At 31.2% G+C, this 25,159-nt stretch overlaps 1 protein-coding gene across 1 annotated transcript; it reads right to left on the minus strand.

The window, feature by feature from the left end:
• Nucleotides 1-1,396: 1,396 nt before the first annotated feature.
• Nucleotides 1,397-20,292, minus strand: LOC112701627 (uncharacterized). The gene is made up of 3 exons (XM_025752367.2): nt 19,786-20,292; nt 4,491-4,646; nt 1,397-2,969 (listed from the first exon to the last, which is right to left on the minus strand). The coding sequence occupies exons 1-3, from the start codon at nt 20,186-20,188 to the stop codon at nt 1,495-1,497; spliced, it is 2,034 nt and encodes a 677-aa protein (XP_025608152.2). The 5' UTR covers nt 20,189-20,292; the 3' UTR covers nt 1,397-1,494.
• Nucleotides 20,293-25,159: the final 4,867 nt, after the last annotated feature.

Raw genomic sequence — 25,159 nt, forward strand, 5'->3', positions numbered from 1 at the left:
CTACATGTATAAATTTGAGGTATTAAAATAAGATTAGACTTTGTCTATAATAATGGATCTACATTGATGAACAAATTATTATTGATGAACCCACCATTTGAATCGCTGCAGGAAAAACACTGACACTAGCAGAAAGTTTTAAAGTTTGTGTCTCATTGTAAATGAAAAAAAAAAGTTTGTATCTCATTTAAATTAGTTAATAGTTCTAATTAATATTTAATGAAATCTTTTGTATTGGGGCTAGTTACTGAAATTTTTGGATTGGACTTGGGACTAACCTTTTACGTTAGTTCAATGTTTTGTTGCAGGGATAACAAATTTTAGGTTTAAAAATTATTATTAATTAATAAAATTAATAAAACTATATTTGTTAAAATTTTTGTTTTATCAATTTGAATAATATAAATTTAATTTATCCTATGTAACAAAAAATACTATGACTTTAAAACTTTATTTGATAAATTTTTTTAATAAAATTATATTTTTTTCTTCGTACATAAATTTGATGTAATAGTGAAAAAAAAAACGATAGCAATAGTTTTTTTAATATAGAAATATATATTAGCACTTAATTGAAAAAAATTGTAATAAGTCATGTAAAAGAGAGAATAGATATTATTTCATGACTATTTTTATCATCTTTTAAATTTTTTTCTTACTATCACATTAAATTTACGTAACAAAATATTTTAAAGACATAGTATATTTGTACCATTATTTTTTTAAAAAAATAATGTAAAATGCTTCTCATTTTATTTTTTTGTCACTCATGATAAATTAAATTTATATTATTTGAAATTATAAAAAAATTGTCTTTAATAAATCAATCTAATTTTATTATATATATATAATTAGAAAATTTTGTTCAAAACTTTTTTTCAAAGGTAATAATATTTTGTAAATATTCATAATTATAATATAAAATATAATATAGTAAAATTTTATTTAACAAAATCAATACAAATAATAATTTTTAAACAAATAAAAATTTTATATTGACATAGAAAGTAGAATTTGAATCTTCTAAATTTTAAATTTGTACTTTAAAGGGTAAAATGTGATTTTCTACCTTTGAATAGTTTCTCTCTTATATTTATTCTTGGTTCCACCTATAAAATAAATAGTAAAAGATCACACTTTATTTTCTAAAATAAAATTCAAACTTTAGAGAATCCAAATCCTAGAAAATATAACATCAAGTTCAAGTTCAGAATTCAACTAATGTTATGGCCGAACACCAAAAAAATTATTAATATTAATTAAATCTAATTTATCTAATTTAAAGGATGCAAAAGTAGTAAAATGGTTAACATTTTCAACATACATACTGTTTATCGCGGCAACAATTCAGATGGTGGGCCTCTCAATAATAATTTGTTCATTAATGCGGGTTCCATTATTATAGGCAAATTCCAATTTCATTTCAACACCTCAAATCTATACATGTAAAAATTTTTAGCCATCTTGCCCTAAAATTAAATGATGTTCTCTTTGTCAGTAGAGATTTATCCAAAGCATAGTCATTGATAATAAGAGCATTGGGAAGTGGAATACAGAAAAACTGCTACGGGAGGAGGTGGAATCAATTGCAGAATTATCTGTCTTCCACCCTTCAAATGGAGTTGGGGCTGGTGACGGTGCTACGATTTTTCGGTTTGTCTTATTCCAGACTCCAATGAGATACGGATTTCCTTGGTAACTGCTCTCATCGAAGGTATCAAATTGTCCATTGGATGGTGCTATACCAGACAGATTATTATAGGACACATTAAAGATGTCTAAAAAAGTCAAGTCGTGTAAATTAAGAGGAATTTGTCCACTTAGATTGTTATATGAAAAATCTAAGGACTCTATGCTGTATAGCTTGTGGAAGCTTTCAGAAATAGATCCATTCAAATTGTTGTGAGATAAGTTGAGAAAAATAATGCCACTGAGATCTCCTAATTGATAAGGAATCTTTCCTGTCAATTGATTAGACGACAAATCTAAACCCGAAATAATCCTTTCCTTAGTAGTTGCAATTGTATCTGTGCCCGAGCAAAACATGCTCTTATCAAAGCAAGAAGGTATGGATCCGGTGAAGTAATTGTTTGAAAGGTCTAAGACGCGAAGATTTCTTAAACGGCATATTTGACTAGAAAGTTGGCCTTGCAGTTGATTTCCACGCAACGAAAGTATCCTCAAAGACTCAACCCTATAAATGCTATCAGGAATAGTACCAATAAATCTGTTGTAGCTCAAATCAATGAATTGTGTTGATGACATATTGAAGCAAGTGCTATCAGGAATAGTACCGATAAATCTGTTGTCGCTCAAATCAATGAATTGTGTTGATGACATGTTGAAACAAGAGGGTATAGAGCCAGATAGTCTATTGAGAGAGAGATCTATAACTTGAAGGTTAAGTTGGCATATGTCATGAGTTATTGGACCTTCAAAGCTATTCCTGGAGGCAATTAAGGTGTCAAGCCGAGGTTTTTCATTCAAGGTCTTATTTTTCCGGTGCAAACGAAATAACAATGATATGTTTCCAGAAAAGTTATTTTTCTCCATATTCAACACTCTCAAGTTTGGCATCTCTCCAATTGAAGCGGCAATATGGCCATCAAACAAATTGCTTGATACATCCAAACATTCTAAATGTGGGAAAAAGGAGCCTATGTTATCGGGGAGCTGGCCATCCATCTGGTTTTTTGATATGTCCAATGTATGCACTTGATTCATATGATATTCTGAATCAATAATGGGTAATGTAAAAGGCCCGTTGAAATCGTTACCACCAAGTAAAATATACTCTAGTGATACAAGGCTAACAAATGAAAGTAGCGTTGCGATGCTCCCACTTAATCCGTTATATGAGAAATCAATAGTTCGAAGGGATGTCAAGTTGCCAAAACATTCATCTAAAGTTCCTTCGAAATCATTACCACCCAAATCTAGCACTTCAAGCTTCTTCAATCTACACAATCCTACAATTAAATGTTGTAATATTCAATAAATTAAATTCATTAGAACAAGACAACAATGAAATCATACGAATAATAGTTAAGGAAAAGCATGGGCTATATTTGTAAGAGTTTAATTTTGATGTAATCAAAATTATTTTTTTGGATGACCATTCAATCGATTAATATAAAAGATAGTTATTTTTTTTAAAATAGTGTTACGTGATTAGATGTATATATAAAACAGTTTTAGTGCATCAAAATTAAATTCTATTTATAAAATGAAGGATAATTCTAATATGATTTAATCATTTTCTGGACCATGTATATTTGATGATCTCCCTTTATTGTTAGATTTAAATTACTAAGTAACCATTTCTCTGTGTTTAGATTCTTTTCTTTTAAAGAAAAAGTTCAATACAATAAAATAAAACTTATTACAAAAATTGAAAATAAAATATGGAAAGACAAAGTGAACCAAAAAAATTGTACTCTACTTCTATAAGTAAATAGTCAAAGTTGTTTTTAAAAAATCATTCGCTTTTTTAAATTAGTCTCCCAAAAATTTTTTTGATCAAATTCATCCTTCAAAGATTATATTAGTTTTTTCGTCACTTTCTTTGTTCGTTGATGGTATTAAAATTTGTTAATGTGACACATTAAGTGATACCACAACATACACCTAAAAATTTTAATTGACTATTAACATAATAAATTTATGAAATTATATCAAATCAAAACCTAATTGAGCGAACAACTTAAGGCATTAAAATTACTCAATTTGGAATTGATTTGATCTAATTTCATAAACTGATCATGTTAATAGTCAATTAAAACTATTAAGTATGTGTTGTGATATTACTTAACATACTACATCAACAACTGATGCCATTAGCAATAGATGTGCAGAAGAATTAACATAACTAATTTAAAATCTTTAAAGGTCGAATTTAATTAAAAAAAAATTTGCAGAACTAATTTGAAGAACAAATAATTTTTTAGAAATTAATTTGACTAATTTATTCCTACTCCTACACATGCTCTAGTCTTGCAAAGCTCTCACCCTCTGTCAGCCTTCTCCACTCATGAATACAATGACTTATTAAGGTTTGATTTAGTAATTTTTTTTAAGCACTTCATTTTATGTTTGGTAAATTAAAAAGGCTAAAAATTTATATTTACAGCTTTTAAAATTGAGAGTGCTTTTAAAAGTACCTAAGAAAAAATTATTAAAAATTAGCTTGTATTTATCAAAATAAAAAAGTCTAATATAATTCTTTATTTATGAATTAATATTAAAATTTAACTTTTACATTAATGTCTATTATAGTATTTTTAAATTTTAAAAATTATTTTACTAAACACATTTTTTTGTTATTTGTACTTATTAAAATTATTTTTAAATTTTTTTATTTAATTTATCAAACATAAATACTATCATTTTTAAAAAAATTATTTTTTAAAAATTAATTTTTATAAGATATTTTTAAAAGGTAAAGATTTTACTAAACTAAACCTAAATATATCGAGATACATTCATCGTACCTTTACCAGGAAAACTACCGACGAAATTATTAGCGGCAAGAATTAAATTCTTCAGGGATGTGAGACCACACAAGAACTCAATTATGCTCTGGTCCAGGTTATTGTAACTGAGATCTATTGTCTCCAAACTCCTCAATGTTGACATGCTCCTATTATCTTCGAAAGTCCATAACATTACATTTATGAGCCATTAGCAATAAAATATTAAATTTTAATACCTTATTTTGCTAAAAACAACAAATTCAAACGCAATTTCATGTTCTCTCTTTTATTGATTTATTCTTTTAATTGTTCGGTAACCACTCAAAATGCTCAAACTCAATAAGGCTCGAGGATCCAAGAAGAGCAATAGAAAAACAGATAATCAGAGTGCCGCTGACAAAACAACAAATTAAAGCTGGATTGTCAAGGTTCCAACACCAGGCATTAGAAAAGAAAGCTACATCCTCTTATTAGATATAATTATTCATACATTTAAATTTTTAAAATAAGTAGTTTTATGACTAGGTATTAGTTTTTTTTTTTTATACAAAATAAGTTTAAAGTTCAAACAAATGTTGCATAAGAAAAAATAAAAAAGAAAAAAATTTATGCAAAACTCGTGCTTTAAGTCAAAAGAAACTCGTGAGGAAGCATGTTCAGTATATTTATTTGCATACTTTTAGTCTTTTACAAATTTTACCTCTAACTTCAACCTTTTGGGTATAAGCTAAGATGAAAACAAAACAAAGCACGGATATTTGTATTAACAGTGCCTTCTTAAGCTTTAGCTTATCTTCCTGACCTCTGTACAGAACTAATCACTCTTTGTGTAGAACTATTTGTCGGTTAATATTAATCAAGTTTTTTAAAATTTCAATTTTTAACTCATATATAATAACATTTAAATGAATAATCTTAAAACCCATATCAGAAGAACATTTAAAATTAAAAAAAAAAACATTCGAATGTAAAATAAAAACACTTAAATTCATTTTTTTAGGCTAATGTTCAAATAAACTAACACATAAAAAAATATTCAAACATCCAAACGAATATAAAAAAATCTAAAAAAAAAGGATTTGGAAGCGCAGTTAGATTATAATGCTTTCTTAGGATTTTTTTTTTTTGCTCTGTTAGGTCTTCTGTGACAGAGTCTCAAGTATTGATGGGTCAATGTCTATTCTTAGTCAGAGATAGAAGAATTCTCCACTACTTTAAGCAATCATGTATCATCCGCATGGCTGATATAAGAAGCGAACAAATGGAACCAAACATCAAGAGTAACAACGAGGATGACAACCCGATCCAATTAGAAGAATGTGACTTTAGCGATGACCTCAAGGGATGCTTCAATAGCTTGGTTGGCTAACTGTTTGCAGACAAAACTTTCTCTATTGGAACAATAGAGGTAGCATTCCAAAAATTTTAGGGTAGAGCAGACAGTTTCAAAATAAGTGAAATTGGCCACAATTGTTTATAATTTTTCTTTGATAATGAAATAAAAGCTATGAGAATAGAAAAGGGGTTCAGCATGGCTGTTCAAGGACTTTGTTCTCCATACACGTAATGGATAGCTAATATAATTGTTAACAACCAGAAAATTCATAAGTACCCAGTTTGAATGCAATTCTGGGGACTCCCTAATGAGTACCTCAAGACACTAGAGGTGGCTAAGAAGCTGGGTGTAAGAGTTGGCATAGTTTTGGAGGTTAGAATATTTAATGTCAAAGGGAGAGAAATAAGGATTGTGAAGGGTAAAGTAGAGCTAGATAACAAAAAGAGAATTAAAGACGATATGAAGATAACCAAGCTAGACAATTCCATAGCAAAGGTGGTTCTGCGATATAAGAGGGTTAAGGTGGCATGCATGTATTGGGTGAAGATTGGACATCATCACAGAACTTGTAGGATGCTGATGGAGGATACCCGCAACAATAAACAAGGTCAAGATAGAATCAGAGAATGGATAAAAGCAAATCAAATAGAAAAAAGGGTGGAACAAGAAGAAGAGTTTAAGGGGTCGAACTTTCAAGAATCACAAGCAAGTGATGGTATGAGGAAGAAGCAGCTGATGCTGGATGGCCGTGTTGAATGTTTTTCCAGACTTAGTGTTAAAGACAATAATATAAACAAAGAGAAAAGCACACTCAAGACAACTTAACCAACATCCAGAATAATGAGAAGACTAAAGGATAGCAACCTGAAAGATTGAGAAAATTCAAGAACCTAGCAAGAAACAATGGTGGCGAACTAATGGGGGTGTTAGGAGAAAAGAAGGGAATTGAGGTAGATGTTGAAATGGGGATTCAAAAGAGGAGGTGTTTTGACAAAGATGAAGATTATGCTGAGATGGTGGAGGGTGCCAATCTTTCAATGGCACCTAAGTCACCAAGAGAATAATAGCGTGGAATTGTCGAAGTTTAGGGAGACCTCTGACAGTCCATCCCCTTAAAGGAATGTGTCAATCCCACTCCCCCAAGGTTATTTTTTATGTGAAACAAAGAATCAACCTTGCTTGGTGGAAAGAAAGCTTAGATAATGTGATTTTAGTGATTGGAGACTCATTGATCCGATTAGTTTATCTGGAAACATGACTTTAGCATAGAAAGAGAATGTTGAAGTGTAGATTATCCAGCATGGTGCCTTTTTCTAATAGAGTGAAGGATGGTACTAAAAGAGAAGAATGTGGCTTGATTGGAGTTCACCTTAGTACAAATGAAGCTACTAGAGAGACACAGTTTTAGGATATTGCAGCGAAACTACAAAGATTTGTAGGCAACGTTGTGATATTAGTGGACTTCAATACAATCAAGTATCAAAGTAAGAAACATGGAGGTAGTGCAAAATTTCCTAGTTCTATAAAAAACTTTAATAGATTTATTGAAGATAATACTTTTATTGATCTAGGAATGATTTGTGAACCTTTCACATGGACCAATAGACGTAAGGGAGTTACTTTAATCGAGAAAAGATTGGATAGAGTGATGGCAGGAACACAGTGGAAGGAGATATATAATGTAGCGCTGGTTAGATGACTTATAGAAAATGGTTCAGATCACTCTCACTGCTTCTTGATCCCACCAAGGTGGCCGAGCAAGAGACGCTTCAAATTTCAAGAATGTTGGTGCAAAAGAAGTGAGGCTAAACAAATTATTGAAGACGCTTGAAGGATAAAGGTGAAATGATCCCCAATGCATGTTTTGGCACAAAAACTTTTAAGGAATGTAGACACAAATTGTTCCATTGGCAAAGACAAAATAAGATTAATTCTAAACAAGAAATTGATGACATTTTGATGAAGTTAGAAGAATTGAGAGTCGCATACATTCGTGGGGGAAGAGAGATCGATGAACTAGAAGTCCAATTAGAAGTGGCGTATGGGAGGAAAGAAAGTTATTGGAGAGAGAAGTCGAGGTGCAAATGGCTAAAAGAAGGGGGATCGCAACATAATTTTTTCACTAGAAATTTCATGCTAGGAACCAGAAAAATAAATCTGGGGACTAGCAGGAGATGATGGTGTGGTTTCTTCCACCTTGGAGGGGATCGCAAAAGTATCAAAAGGTTATTTCAAGAGCATCTTCTCTTTTACTAAGAAAGCGGCTTTCAGTGTTTGTCAAGTGTTCTAGGATGGTTTTACGGTAAAATTCTTTCAGTACTATTGGGAAGTGGTTAGTTATGATGTGAACAAGGCTATCCAAAAATTTTTTAGAAGTGGTAGAATGCTTAAGAACTTTAACCACACGCAAATTTGCCTAATTTCAAAGTCTCTGATACAAAACACATGACACAGGTAAGACTTATAAGTCTATCCTCGGTGTCTTATAAAATTATCTCCGAAATTATGGTTCATAGAATGCAAGTTATGATGAATAAGATTGTGAGCTCGAATCAAAGTGCTTTTTTAAAAGACAGATTAATTTCAAATAATATTTTAGTTGCTCATGAATGTATGCATTATCTAAAAAATAAGAAGAAAAGGTTAGAGTTTGATATGGCAATAAAACTTGACATGAGTAAGGCCTATGATAGAGTCAAATGAAATTTTTTATGGTTTATGAGAGAAAAGATAGGTTTTGATTATAAATGGATCTCTTGGATTAGGAAACTTTTTTCTACTATTTTTTATTATATTCTTGTGAAAGGTCAACCGTATGACTTTTATAGGCCATCTAGGAATGTTCGACAAGGTGATCTCTTGTCATCATATCTCTTTCTAATTTATGCAGAAGGTCTTTCCTATTTACTACATAAGAGAGAATAAAATAGTACAATTCAAGGGATTCAAATACATAAAAGAAGTCCATCAGTTAACCACTTATTTTTCGCTGACAACTCTATACTTTTTAGTAAGGCATTCTCAAAGTCATGAAACAATATCTTAACCCTCCTCCTGTAATATGAAAATGGAAAAGTATAGGTGAACAATAAAAATATTAAACAATGTAAATAATAGATATATCGAATGTTTATTTTACTAGTGTACGGATGGTTATTTTAATATTAAAATTTAGAAGGTTAATTTGGAGGTGTAGTGTATTTTTATTTGATTGGTGGTTGTTCATATTATTCAATAAAGTCATTGTCCCCTAGCATTCCCCTATAAAAATATCCGTGGGCAGAAAATCACTCTCAACAAATCAGCAATTTTCTTCAGTAAAAATACATCGCCTCAATTAAGAGAACAACTAGCTGCACAATTACAAATCAATCAAATAGAAGCACAGGATAAATATCTAGACTTACTCTCCATTGTCCAGCATTCTAAAAAGGCCACCTTTAAAATTATCCAGAAAAAAGTATAAAAAAGAGTATAAGCATGAAAAAGAAGCTTTTGTCAACTAAGGGAAGGCGAGTTTTGATAAAAGTAATAGGAGAAGAGGTTTCGATATACACCTTATCCTATTCTAAATTGCATGATAACCTGCTAGATGATATTCACAGAGTTCTCAATCAATTCTGGTGGAAACAGAAAAGGATAAAACATAAAATGACCTGCATCAGTTGGGAGAAGATGACTAGGCCAGAATCAGAAAGGGTCTTGGGTTCAAGGATTTAAAGAGCCCATAATCTAGCTCTACTTGGGAAGTGATCTTGGAGGGTAGTTACAAAACCAAATAGTTTGCTCACTTGACTGTTGAACGGTAAATATTTCAGGCTCAATTCAATACTTAAAGTGGAGAAAATCCTCAGTCATCTTGGAGCTGGCAGAGTTTGCTTGAGGATAAAAGGATGGTAGAAAAAGGTCTTAGATAGAGTATAAGTATTGGAGACAATGTGAAAATTTTTAATGATCCATGACTTCTCCCGCCTTACCCTTTTGTTATAAACACTCTCAATTATAACCATCCTGAAATCTACCGAGTTAAAGACTTATTGACTGCAGATCGTAATTAGAATTGACAATTTCTTCAGAACCTATTTTTTGTTGAAATTGTTGAAAGGACTAAAAAAGTTCCTTTGAACAGCGCTGAGGTTGACGAATTGGTGTGGGCTTGGAACAAAAATTAACAGTACGACATAGCATGAGGATATAAGATTGTTTATGGATTTAAACACCCTCCAATTGAACATTTTCTCCGATTATGCAACACGGTATTGTGGAACTCGATTTGGAAGTTGTAAATTCTTTTCAAGATTCATATTTCATGTGGATATCAGCCCATGAGAGATTGTCAGTCCTCAATAAATTCACCAACGTTTTCTTCAACCTCCCCTCTCTATCTAAAATGTCAAATAAATTCAGAAACAATCTTATATTGTTTGGTTACCTGCCCTTTTGCCATGAAAGCTTGAAGAGTTTTCTTGTCGAAGGAAGCAGACTTAGAGGTTCATGTGGTTGATTTAACTTCTTTGTTGTTAAAAAGGTTGAGCCTTGCTTCTATGAGAAATAGTGGTACTCAAACTCTTGGAATAGTTGCGGTTCTTATGTGGAATTTGTGGAAGGCTCGAAACTTACTTATGTTTGAGAAAAAGGGTGAGTTCTAGCTTGGGGCTGGCAGAATGAGCCTCTCCATGAGGCTGGTACGGAATGAATTATTGTCAAGGTGTTACACGTGTAAATGTATGTGTATTATTATATGACTTTGTAACCTAACAAAGACAATTCCAGTGTTGTATAGAAATTGTTATTCTCCCCCAACACATGGTGCAATGCATAAATAATAAAGGTTGAGATGTCAATTTCAGAATATTGGTACATACTAGTTTTTGGGTTTTATGGACTAAACTAATTTGTTTATTTTTTTCTTTTTTTAATACAGGCCTTTAATGCATGCCTTGAAATTTTATAACTCATTTTAATGCAGATCATTATTTTTTGTGGTCTTTTTTAATGTCCCTTCTTCTTCTCATGAAGGGAAGCTACCAAGCTACAATGTTAAATGACAGCAATAATAATACTAATGCTAATAGCAGGTAATATAGCTTTGAGTACTTTTAATTACTATTAAAAATGTAATTACAAATTCTTATTTCACATAATTAAAATCCAATGATTACGAATTGTATTAAAAATTGAATAAAAGTACAGGAACTGATAAAAATAGTTAAATGTTAATATAATTAAGTTATCAATATTTATAAAATTATTATTTTAAAAAATAAAATTAAAAAAATTTAAACCAATAAAATTTCTTGTAGAAGGCTAGTCAGTAACAATGTAATAGTTGGATTTGTTTTCAGTAAAATTGTTGTAGGAGTGTGATTAGGAAAAACTACCAAAAGTATCCAAGAAGTTTACGAATGCTGACAAAAGTACCCATAAATTAAGGAAATTAACAACGTACTCATAGAAGATGGGTTTCGTATGACAAAAGTATCCAAACTGTAATTTTTTATTCATTTTTAATAAAATTCCCAAATTACTCCACCCTCAACCTCAACTTACTTTTTCAACCTTCCATAACTCAACATGCACCTTTAAAACCCTTGCCATGGAGTCCAAAACTACTCCTACAACAAACTAAATGAACCTTTATGGTAAAAATTTTGGATAGTAATGCAACAGATAACAAAAGAATCAATCAATTCCAATGAAGAATCAAAGAAAGAATCACAAGGAACAGTTTTTAATTGTTTCAGTTGTTTTCTCTTTTTTTTCTTAATTTGAGGGCTTTCTTTGTGTGAAGGGATTGGTGAAAAAAATGGAAAAGAGCTCACCATACTAAATTTATCTGCCAAGAATCGGTCGAAGTCCTCTACCACCACCACCACCACCATTGATTTCAGCCTGGTCTATTATAGGAGTAGTTTTGGACTCCATGACAAAGGTTTTAAAGGTACAGGTTGTGTTACGAAAGGTTAAAAAAATGAGTTGAAGTTGAGAGTAAGGGTAGTTTGGGAATTTTATTAAAAAATTAACAAAAAATTAGGATTTTGATACTTTTGTCATACGAAATTCATCTTCCATGGGTACATCGTTAATTTCCTTAGTTTATGAGTACTTTTATCAGCATTTATAAACTTCATGGGTACTTTTGGTAGTTTTTCCGTGTGATTATGTGCTAAAACTATTTTGAAAATGTAATAGATGGGTATCACTTTCAATTTTCTGAAATTTTAATATTTTTTAAAAATAGAAAATTTTTTTTGGACTGATGTTTTCATTTACTTAAACAATACATTTAATATGACTCTATTTTTCTTTTTTTTGGACAAACTATGACTCTATTATTAAATATCCAGTAAAAATATATTGGGCTAGTTTTTATTAGATCCATTCGGTCCACTTATGTTTGTAGAACAAAAAGGGTGCTTTATATAAAAAGAAATTGTTTAGGGTCTTTGTATAAATATTATTTTTAAAGAAAAAAATAAAACAAAAATAAAAACAACTTACAAATCGTGTCAGACAGTACCAGTCTTATGGGGAGGCTCATTCTGCCAGTCCCAGGCTAGAACTCACCGAGAAAAAGGAGACGAGAGTTTCAGAGGTGATTGATGCAACAATGGGACTTTGTGAAAAACTCAAGAGAAATAGAAATAGTGAACCATGATCTAAGCCGCTTTTCTTTCTTTCAAGTTTATTTACCTTTTCTTTTGGCTTCATAGTGAGTTGGGAGACCCTTATTTACTTTTTTTTTTGGTCCTATTAGACTCATATAACCTGCTTAATTTGAGAAAATGCAATTCTACCCCCTTTTTTGGATAAAAAACATAGAATATAAAAAGTCAAACAAAATGAATTTTCAAAATTCTAGTAAAAAGAACTTTTCAAAGTTTTTTATGGTAATCATTCAAAATATATCTGTCGATCGTGAGAGACAAGAGAAAGGAAAGGACAACGAAAAAAGAAGTGAAGGAAAAAACAAAGGCATAATTGACGACTGAGAATAAATGAGCAGCAGAATGTCACGATAAATTTTTAGAAGGTTAGATTTAATAGTGTTTGTATAGTTTTCTGGAGTGTTTGAGAATACTCTAGATGGTTTTGGAACGTTCTAGAATGTCCTAGAAGTTCCTGGAATACCCTAGAAGGTTCTAGAAGACTCTAGAAGATCATAGAATATTCTAGAAGAGTGTGAATTGATATAAAAGTATGAAGAGTTGTATGGAACAATCTAGAAGTATTTAGAAAGTAGTGGTAGGATAGATATTTATAAAGAAGGTTCTAGATGATTAATCTAGACCATTGATTAGATTTAATCCTAACCATCCATTGAGGAGGTGGATGGCTATAAATAGGAGGTAAGAGTTAGTGTGAGGGTGTGTGAATCATTTGTAACCACACTTGAGTACTAAAGTGTTCTTTCCACCAAGCTTCCTTTTTCTTGTGTTCTCTTGTGTTATTAGCTTTCTTGCTAAGTATTGAGGGTTAGGCTGACTTGGTCTTAGCTCAAGAGGTTGAGTAAGTCCGAGTGCCGGCACGGTAGCGTTGGAGTGTGTCCAAGGCCGTGACACCTTGGTATCTGAGCAAGGTTCGAGAGAGAGCACAAGTGGTTTGTGGGAATGGCTTCTAATATCACCATGGAGCATGTTGAGTCTCAAAGGGGAAGGGATGCTATTCCCTCTCAATGGGGAGGCAAGAAGATCCGTTCTTCAAGTGAGCCTAGAGGTAAGGACTCTAACTTCTTAGAAGAAAGAGTTTCCATGTTAGAAAATGTTCTATCCTCTATGGATGAGCGCTTCCAAAGGATAGAACATGACAAGGAGACCCTCGAGGCTCACGTGTTGGGAGAATTAGATGCTTTCAAAGAAAGCATGCTCCAAAATCGAAGATAAGCTTGAGAATTTCTTGAAGCTATTTGAGGAAGTTTGAGTTTGGTTCGAGGAGGCAAAATCTCGACCAACCATTATAAGGGAGATGACAAAGATTGATCTCCCAAAGCCAAAGGAGTACAAGGGCGTGAGGGACGCTCGAGAGGTGGAGAACTTCCTATGGCAAATGGAAAGGTATTTTGAAGGCCAAGGGGTGGTCGAAGAAGCAATAAAGGTACGCACTGCAGCTCTCTATCTTTCTGATAATGCTACTTTGTGGTGGAGGAGAAAGAGCGTAGATATGGAGAAGGGTATTTGCAACATAACCACATGGGAAGATTTCAAAAGGGAGTTGAAAAGACAATTCTTCCCTGAGAATGTGGTTTATGAAGCAAGGAAGAAGTTGAGGGAGTTGAAGCACAAGAGTACGATTAGCGACTGTGTAAAGGAGTTCACTACTCTCACACTTCAAATCCCCAACTTAGCATCAGAGGATGCATTGTTCTTCTTCATTGATAGACTCCAACCTTGGGCAAAGCAAGAACTACAAAGAAGAAATGTTAAGGATGTCGATGAGGCCATCGTGGTGGCCGAATCACTCACTGAGTATCATAGGGAAGACTCTAAACCCAAGTCTTCTTCCAAGCCTAGTTCTACTAAAAGTGGGGGAGACAAGGGGAAAAGTTTCTCAACCAAGAAGGAAGGAAAATACTCTTTAAAGAAAGAGACGAGGAAAAGAAGAAGGCTTTCGTACCTAAAGGAGGATGCTTCGTGTGCAAGGGACCACACCAAATGAAGGACTGTCCCAAGTTAGGGACTCTGGCATCTATCGCTGAGGAACAAGAGGCCCAAACTCAAGTAACTGAGTGTGTTGGATCCATCCAACACATAAATACTGTGAAGGGCAAAGAGGCAAGCACTGCAGAAAAGAAAGGCTTGATGTATGTCAAAGCCTTTATCAATGAAAAACCTGTCATGGCTATGATCGACACTGGTGCTACACACAATTTCATCACGCCTGATGAAGCAAAGAGGCTTGGGTTGAAGATCATCGAAAAGAATGGTTGGTTCAAACCCGTGAACACCAAGGGTGAACCCCTTAAGGGAGTAGCAAAAGGGGTTGAGATGACTCTTGGTTCTTGGAAGGGCCATGTAGATTTCTCAGTAGCACCCATGGATGATTTTAAAATAGTCATCGGGCTCGATTTTCAAAGGAAGGCAAATATAATACCTATGCCATACTACGACGTAGTATGCGTCATGGAGAAAGGGTCTCCATGCATGGTCCCTACAATCTTTAAAGTTGGAGGACCACCGATACTCTCTGCTATGAAACTCAAGAAAGGGTTCAAGAAGGGAGAGATTACATATTTGGCTCTATTACAAGAGGAGTCAACATCTAAAAGAGAAGACGTTCCTCCTAAAATCAAGGAAGTCCTTGAAGAAAATAAGGATGTGATGCCTCCCGAGTTGCCAAAACAACTACCACCTAGGAGGAAGGTGGACCACAAGATTGAATTGGAGTCAGGAGCAAAGCCGCCCGCCTCAACACCTTATAGAATGGCACCGCCAGAACTTGAAGAGTTGAAGAAGCAACTCAAGGATTTGCTAGATGCTGGATTCATCCGTCCATCGAAGGCACCTTATGGCGCACCCATTTTGTTCCAAAAGAAGCATGATGGTTCATTGAGACTATGCATCGACTATCGAGCACTGAACAAGGTAACCATCAAGAACAAATACCCCATTCCTTTGATAGCCGATTTGTTTGATCAACTTGGTAGAGGCAAGTGGTTCTCAAAGCTAGATTTGAGGTCAGGATATCACCAAGTGAGAATTGCTGATGGTGATGAGCCTAAGACCACGTGTGTCACGAGGTATGGATCGTATGAGTGGTTGGTAATGCCTTTTGGCTTGACCAATGCTCCTGCGACCTTCTGTACCTTGATGAACGAGATCTTTCGACCTTACCTTGATCGGTTTGTAGTGGTCTACTTGGATGACATTGTTGTCTATAGCAATACTTTGGAGGAACATGTAGAACACTTACGAACCGTGTTCAAGATCTTGCGAGAGAATAACCTATAATATGAAGAAGGAAAAGTGTTCCTTTGCAAGGGACGAAGTCCACTTCTTGGGACACATCATTAAAGGTGGAACTCTCTGCATGGATCAAGGAAAGGTGAAGGCTATCAAAGAATGGGAGCCGCCAAACAAGGTATCTGAATTGAGGTCATTCCTTGGGTTGGCCAATTACTATTGGAGGTTTATCAAGGGATACTCCGCCAAGGCTGCACCATTAACTGAGCTTCTCAAGAAGAATCACACTTGGGAATGGTCAAAGGAGTGTCAAAAGGCCTTTGATGAGTTGAAGGCTGCTATCACAGAAGGTCCAGTACTAGCACTACCCAACTACTCAAAGGTATTTGAAGTCCACACTGATGTTTCTGACTATGCCATTGGAGGGGTTCTAATGCAAGAAGGACATCCGATTGCCTTTGAGAGTCGCAAGTTAAATGATACAGAGAGGCGATACACCGTCCAAGAGAAGGAGATGACCGCGGTAGTGCATTATTTGAGAACCTGGCGTCACTACTTGCTTGGTTCACACTTTATCGTCAAGACAGACAATGTGGCTACAAGCTACTTCCAAACTCAAAAGAAGTTGAGCCCCAAACAAGCTAGGTGGCAGGACTTCTTGGCTAAGTTTGATTTTGAGTTTGAATACAAGTCAGGCAAGACTAATGTGGTAGCAGATGCGCTAAGTCGCAAGGCTGAATTGACGGCCATTTCTATTGTTGAAGGAGATATTGTGCACACCATCAAGGAAGGGTTGCATCACGATCCATTAGCCAAGAAGTTGGTGGAGTTGGCTAGAGAAGGTAAGACCAAAAGATTTTGGCTAGAAAATGACCTTCTCTACACTAAAGGGAGAAGACTATACGTCCCTAAATTCTAAGAAGAAAATTAGTGAGAGAATGCCACGACACCAAGTGGGCTGGTCACCAAGGTCAGCGAAGGACCTTGGCACTCATTGAATCTTCTTATTATTGACCTCAAATGAGAGATGAAGTAGAGAGCTATGTGAAGACTTGTCTTGTGTGCCAACAAGATAAGATTGAAAACAAGACACCAAGCGGGTTGTTGGAACCTCTGCCTCCATCAGAGCGACCGTGGGAAAGTGTCTCTCTAGATTTCATTTCTGTCTTACCGAAGTCTGAGGGGTTTGGATCTATTCTCGTGGTAGTGGATCGATTTTCGAAGTATGCTACCTTTATACCTGCCCCTACTAACTGCACTGCAGAGGAGGTAGCACGACTATTCTTCAAAAATGTGGTGAAGTATTGGGGATTGCCTAAGAGCATCATTAGTGATCAAGATCCACGCTTTACAGGACGACTATGGACAGAGCTATTCAAACTCCTTGGGTCGGAACTTCATTTTTCAACAAGCTTCCATCCTCAAACCGATGGGCAGACTGAGAGAGTGAATGCCTTACTCGAGTGTTACTTGAGGTATTTTGTAAGTGCTAATCAGAAAGATTGGACAAAACTCCTCGACATTGCTCAGTTCTCATATAATTTGCAAAGGAGTGAGTCTACAGGGAAGAGTCCGTTCGAGATTGTGACTGGACAACAACCGCTTACACCTCACTCTCTTCCTTCCCCTCACTCAGGGAAGAGCCCTTGAGCTTATCATATGATTAAGTCTTGGGAAGAACAAGCAGATGTCACTCGTTCTTACCTCGACAAAGCTGCAAAGAGGATGAAGAAATGGGCAGATAAGAAGAGGAGGCATGCAAGCTATCAAGTGGGAGACAAGGTAATGATCAAACTTCTTCCACAACAATTCAAAGCCTTTCGCAAGGTTCATAAAGGCTTAATCCGTAAATATGAAGGGCCATTTGAGATCATTGGACGTGTTGGGGAAGTTGCTTACAAAGTACAACTCCCTCCCTCTATGAAGATCCACCCGGTCTTTCATGTGAGTATGCTTAAACCATATCACGAAGACCAAGATGAACAGAGTAGAGGTGATTCGAGTCGTGCTCCGCCTGTGGTGATTAGATCCTTTGATAAAGAAATCGAAGAGATCTTAGCTAATTGCGTCGTGCGACGAAGAAGAGTACCACCAAGTATCCAATACTTGATCAAGTGGAAAGGACTTCCGATAACTGAAGCTAGTTGGGAAGCTCGTGAAGATCTGTGGCAATTCCAAGAACACCTAGAGCGCTATCATGAACAGAACGCGACGAGGACGTCTGCGCATTAGGTGGGGGAGAATGTCACGATAAATTTTTAGAAGGTTAGATTTAACAGTGTTTGTATAGTTTTCTGGAGTGTTTGAGAATACTCTAGATGGTTTTGGAACGTTCTAGAATGTCCTAGAAGTTCCTGGAATACCCTAGAAGGTTCTAGAAGACTCTAGAAGATCATAGAATATTCTAGAAGAGTGTGGATTGATATAAAAGTATGAAGAGTTGTATGGAACAATCTAGAAGTATTTAGAAAGTAGTGGTAGGATAGATATTTATAAAGAAGGTTCTAGATGATTAATTTAGACTATTGATTAGATTTAATCCTAACCATCCATTGAGGAGGTGGATGGCTATAAATAGGAGGTAAGAGTTAGTGTGAGGGTGTGTGAATCATTTGTAACCACACTTGAGTACTAAAGTGTTCTTTCCACCAAGCTTCCTTTTTCTTGTGTTCTCTTGTGTTCTTAGCTTTCTTGCTAAGTATTGAGGGTTAAGCTGACTTGGTCTTAGCTCAAGAGGTTGAGTAAGTCCGAGTGTCGGCACGGTAGCGTTGGAGTGTGTCCAAAGCCGTGACAAGAAGCACATACAATAGTGGTAGTAAATAAGGAAAGAAAAAAGAAGGGAGTAGATTGAGAAAAAAGAAAAGAGAAAAAGAAAGACAAAGAGAGATTAAAGAAAAAAAGTATTATATTTTTAAAATTATAAGATATGTTTTTAAAAATGTTGGCATATGTATGTTAGCTTTTCAAAATTTTTAATAATATTTTTTTTACAAATTCGTTCAATAATTATTAAAAGAATAATTTACTAAAAATATCGTCGTTATTATTCTAAAAAAATGTAAATAATCTATTATCTATAAAACGTAACATCTTTTTTTAAAAAAAAAAGATAAACTATCAAAATGGCACAAAAAAAATTTATACTACTAATAAAAACAACCTTAAAAATATAAATGACAAATAAGTTTTAAATGATTTTAAACATGAGAAGAGTATCCAAAAAGTATCATATTCTTTTATAATTGACAAACGACTTTTAATTTAACAAAGCATTAAAGCAAATTTTGATTCATAGAATTTATTTCAATTTCTTTTTAAAATAACTCAGTTATTCAAAATAATTAGAATTAAATATATTTATTTGAGGTAAAATTTTTAAATTTATTTTTTTAAATAATACTTAAAAAATTTGCATCAAAATTTAATATCTAAAGTTATTTTAAATAACATATTTAATATCAAATTATTTTATCACGTTTTTAAATTTTTAAAAAATTTATTTAATTTATCGTTTGTAACTTTTAGAATTATTTTTATCTGTGATATAAATTTTTGAATACCATTTTAATTTGATAGTTTAATCTTTGATAAATAGAATTTATTTTTCTCCCATTGACAATTACTCCACTCTCAAAAGTAGTTATACAATATGCAAGAATATTTATTCCAATTTCAACCTTGAAATATAAAAAAAATCTTTTCCATATCACAAAATTTAAAATCAAAACATCATTTAAACCACTAAGGATCAAATAGTAAACCATTTAATTAAGTTTTTTTTATATAAAATTTATATTAAAATCAAGTTATAAATAAATTATTTTGTATTAAAATTTTCGTCATAAAAATATTTATTTTAAAGTTATTTTTCTAAATTAAAAGTGATAAAATATCTTTTAAAAAAAAGAAATCAAATTTTTTTATTTTTCAAAAATTCTTAAATAATTTTTTAAAAAATTAAAAATATATTTAAAAAATAGTACTAAATAACATTAATGTAACTTTCTGTATAAGTCAAAAAAAAAATCCAGGCTCTAAAATAGTTGATCAATAATTAATGGATTAGACTAGAGTGTACCGGGCTTCGAGATGAATTCTCCAAAACAATTGTAGGATAAATTAAGAGTTGTCAGTTCTCTGAAGGACAGAAACATGGTCCCATTTAAGGTTGGAGAGCCATCACAGTCATATTCTCCGTTGTCATCCGGCAAAGAACCAAGTTTATAGAGAGCATAGAGTGAGAGATGGATGACGCGCCCCGAAGAGGGATGACAAGTGACGCGCTTCCAATCGCAGCAGTTGTTGTTAGGGCCATCCATCCAAGAAGGAAGCAATGAATCATTAGAATAAGCAGCCTTGAATTCAAGCAGTGACCTCTTCTCTTCTGTAAAGCAACCATGGCTATTGATACTCCCATACAATTGAATCAGTGCTATTGCTCCCATCAATACCACCCATGGCTTCTTCCAAGGACACTCCATCTATATCACTCAATTAGCCTGCTATTGATCACGGTTTGAGCAAGTTTAGGACGAACAAGTCAAAAATTTGACATAAGCTAAATGAAATGATTTTTACCCTTCATTATTGAAGATTCATTTGGTCCATATATAAACGTCCAAGTTAGAAAAAATTTGTGCATGATAGTGACAAGTACTAGTAGGCACTATTATTTGAAGAGAATTTTGAAAAGAATAATACTAGCACAAAAACGTGAAATTTTTTTATCAAAAGAAAAAAAAAAGAGAGATTAATTTTTCAAGTCAAAAGAAAATTCACAAAAATAAATGTTGTCTGATTTATTAAAAAGGTTAAGAATCAATATTTAATTTAAAAATATAAAATAATTAATTTTTAAAAAGTTTAAAATTTATTATAAAAAAATAAATTAAAAAATTTAGACATTAATTTATAGACATTATAAAATTGATTATTTAATAAAAGTGTTTATTTTTTGCTTTATTTTACTCTTCAACTATGAAGTATAGGCACTTTGCTAAATTATCGTATCTGCATGTCGAATACATTTTGGACACGATACTTGTTTGACAGATAAGTGTCCAACTGTATCTTAATAAAAAATAAAAAAATTCAGACTTTGGATACATCTAAATACAATCACGTCATGTTTAGTTTTATTCTCAATATGTATTTTTTAAATAAATTTAAAAATAATATATATTATTATTTATTAAAACAAAAAATTATTTTATATTTTAATATCAATAAAATATTAAAATATTATTATAATTTATATAAAATATATATATATATATATATATATATATATATATATCGTATTTCTGTCTCTTAACAAATTTTAAAATTTATATATTGACATATCCCATATTTTATTGGATATTTTATTGTATTCGGTGTTTGTGTCGATATTTATGGATTATATTTATAACCCTTCAACAAACAAATTTCCTTTCGAAAATCATCCGTGACTCTGTCTCAGTGGTTAATCACTTAATTGTAGTTTATTGCTTTGTTCCCCCTCTTTCCTTTGTATTACCTAATATGTTTGAGGAAAATCAACCCCGGTGCTAACGGCTTTGAGTTAGTAATATCACTGGTTCTTTTTGGCCGTTTAACTTGGCTTGAATTGGTTGTTTATAATTTATATTGAACACACAACCTCTGGTGGATAATGCTGTCAAAAAGAATTCTTTTTTTTTTTTGGGTAAATTGTCAAAAAGAATTCTATTAGGTGTTAGGTGAATTGTACGAGCTTATTGTTACTTCGGCTATTAATTTGCTATAAAATTTTGGTAATATTTAAAAATTATAGTTTAGCTATATTGAGTATATTTTAAGAGTATAATAATAAATATTTTTAAAATTTTTATATATTTAATATATTAAAAATATATTAAATATATAAAAATTATTTAAATACATTAAATATATAAAATTATTTTTATATATAAAAATTTTAAAAATATTTTTTAATATTTAATATATTAAAAATATAAAACAAGAATTTTAAATAACTATTTTTGATAAAATATTTTTTATAATTGTTCTTGTATATATGATAATAATTTTGAGATATATTTCATATTAAAAGTAATTGAGTTTGTTTCTTCTTCTCCAAATTAGAAGAGGTATATTTTGATAAAGAAGAATATGAAGAGTAAATACCTACAAAATAAACTTCAACGTTCAAGTCTAATATGAAAGAAGGAATAAGCAAAAAAATAATTATTGAAATTGAATGAAAAATAATAGAAAACAAAAAAAATAGATTAAAATTAAATACAAAAAAATTATTTTACTTTTTATTTAATTTTTGATGCAATAAGAAAATGACTCACTCAATTTAACTGGTCTACATTATAATTTAAAAATTAGATTCGATAGAATTACTTAACTTTTTACACAATTTTTCGATACAACAAGAGAAAGATTCATGTAATCTTTTTTATCCACATCATGGTTTAATTACGAAATTAAAGAGTATTTTGGCATTCCTTTAATCTATCTATGACGGATATAATAGTTTGGGAGGTATTTATAATCTATTATTATTAAAATAAAAAAAATTATAAACTTACTAATATAAAATCCAATCTAATTAATAACTAAATAAACAAAATTAAAATACACGAAATTAAATTGAACATTCTAATATTTAAAAAATAAATTAATAATTATTAAATAATATTTAAACTCTTCATATCACAGACATTTAAAACACGTATCATTTTTTGTTTTATAAAAAAAAGTTTATCTTTAAATCTTGTAGTTAAAAAATAGTATATGAAAAAAACAAAAATATATTTTTTTATTATTTTGAATTAAAAAAAATTACCAAGACTTACATAAGATGACAATAACATTTTGACGTGTAGACACATTTTCTTTTGTTCAATTTGAAAAGCAATTGAAAGATATAAATGAAGAACACAAGAATAGAAGAATACAACGCAAGAACATTGAAGATGTAGTAATTCTTTTTTTGGGGCATAAGAAAAAAAGGACGATAAGAACACAAATAAGGATGTGAGAGACACTGAAATTTCCTTCTTTTAGGACGCAAGAATAAATATAAATTAATAAAAATTGATCTAATATTTGAAATTTGATATCAAGTAATACGAACGAAGGAATAAATAAAAAGATAAGTATTGAAATTGAATGAAAAATATAAATTGAAATTGAAATAGAAAATAAAAAAGATAAATTAAAACTAAATAAAGGAAATCACTCAATCTTTTATCTAATTTTTCGATTTAATAAGAGAAAAGCTCACTCAATTTTACTTATTTATACTATAATTTTATCACGAAACCAAAAAATACTTTCGTATTTCTTTAATCTGTCTTTATGATTGCTATGCATTATGATCTTATTAGATTAAAATAAAAAAAATTTTAAATTCACTGACATAAAGTTTAATTTAATAACTAAATAAAAAATTAAAATATATAAAATTAAATTAAATATTTTAACATTTAAAAATATAAATTAATAATTATTAAATAATATTTAATTTTTTTATATCATAAGCATTTAGAATATATCATGTTAATAAGTATTTAAGAGGTATATATAATATTCTATAAATATAAAATATTAGTTATGAAATAGAATTTTTAAAATATATTGTGTCTATTATTAAGATTAGAAGATATTTTTTGTAGATAAACAATTGATAAATAACATTGATAATATAATCATTTGATTATTAAATCGGTAACGAAACTCATTAAATTCGTCTGTTATAAATTTAAAATAGAGACAAATAAAATCGACTTATAACTCTTTATATATAACAAAAATATAAGGTAGCGGATCAATAATATTTTTAAAATATATTCGTGGAATATATATCAAAAAGACTATTATTATTATTCCCAAACACTTGAACTTGTTGAAACGATGATGCTAATTAATGTTACTCCCACCAATACCAAGTAACTATCAAATCAGTAGTTACGTATTTGTATATATTTATAACAATTTATTTTATTGAAATAATTAAAATAATTATTTTTCTTACTCTAATTTTTAAATTACTTTATCTCTTGTCCTTAGGAAATTAAATATGCGTGCAATGCTTATATTTACGGGTTACTAATACGCAACATGTTGAATAAAATGACCCAGTGCTCACGTTTCTGATTAATTAGTCAACTCGTCGTGTCAATTTCATAAAAGTTAAAATCAAGTCTGTATCTATCATTCTTCTTCGAAATTCCAAGTGGATTATATGTTGAAATTTAACGAAACATGTCCATACTATAATTCTACAGGATGGGTTAATTTTAATTTTGGATGAAGTTGATGTTAGGAACGCGTTTTTTGACTCGAACTAGCGTGATGACCGGTACAGTTTTTGGTGACTTGATGACCGGTACAGTTGTACAGGATAAATGTATTTTTAAAATTTTTAAATAAATATATTAAAATATAATTAAAATATCTTAAATAAAATTACAAAAAAATTATCGATATGTTAAAATAAAATTATAGAATATAACATTCATCTAGTAGTAGTATGTTAGTTAATATTGTAACTGTAATTGATAATGATTCATAAAATTACACTTTTAGAAACCATCATAATAATAGTGATAAAAACTGTCATAAGAAAAGTATAGCCGGTACTACCGAAAGAGAACATGTCGAAAAAGAACGCAAACGAAATTGGCAGAAGAAAATACAGATAAAATTGCTACAAGAATAACTAATTGTCGAAAAACTGTTATAAAATAGCGAACTGTCGAAAAATTGTTGAAAAGTAACAAAATGTGAAAAGATAACAAACAATGGGAAGGTGATGAAAAATATATGATTTCTTCATGAGAATAAGTAAGTAGTGGATAAGCTAATCGGTGAGATAAGAAAAGCATCAAAGTATTGACAAAATAGAAAAAAAATGGCACGGAAGAAAATATGAAAAAAATACGATAATTTCACTAAAAGAAAATCAACTTATCTTCCTCAAAGAGAATACTATAGCTTTGATACCATGTTAGAAAGGTAAGAGAGAAAAAGAAAGAGCTCAATAGAGAAAAGATTTGTGTGAATTCAAGTTGTGTATAATGATACAATATAGAAGGGTATTTATAAGTGTTATGAGAATCGAAATAATAAAGACGTAATATCTTATAATAAATATTCAGATATGATAAATAATACTAATTGATTTAATTAATTCTAATTATACTCTAACAATATATATTATTGGGGATAAAACGTCATTTTAAAGTGAAATTATTATTAATGATATATAAATATTGAAATTGTATTAATGTATTAATTGAAATATATTATTAGAATAAAAATTTTCAAAAATTAAAATAGCTGAAATTTATTAACTTTAATTAGTTAAATTAGTATATAATAAAAAAATAATTAATTAGATTAAATAAATTATAAAATATTATTGAACAGAACAAATGTAGAGTAAAAATTAAACTGAAAATACATATATATAACCT

This window comes from Arachis hypogaea, chromosome 7, assembly GCF_003086295.3.
Source record: "Arachis hypogaea cultivar Tifrunner chromosome 7, arahy.Tifrunner.gnm2.J5K5, whole genome shotgun sequence".
Taxonomy (NCBI): domain Eukaryota; kingdom Viridiplantae; phylum Streptophyta; class Magnoliopsida; order Fabales; family Fabaceae; genus Arachis; species Arachis hypogaea.

Coding starts and splice junctions, on each gene's coding strand:
- LOC112701627 (XM_025752367.2), bottom strand. CDS start 20,188: ATGGAGTGTCCTTGGAAGAAGCCATGGGTGGTATTGATGGGAGCAATA. Junction 4,647..19,785: donor AGAATTCATCTCGAAGCCCG/GTACACTCTAGT, acceptor GGACTTTCGAAG/ATAATAGGAGCATGTCAACA. Junction 2,970..4,490: donor CGGTAGTTTTCCTGGTAAAG/GTACGATGAATG, acceptor ATTTAATTGTAG/GATTGTGTAGATTGAAGAAG.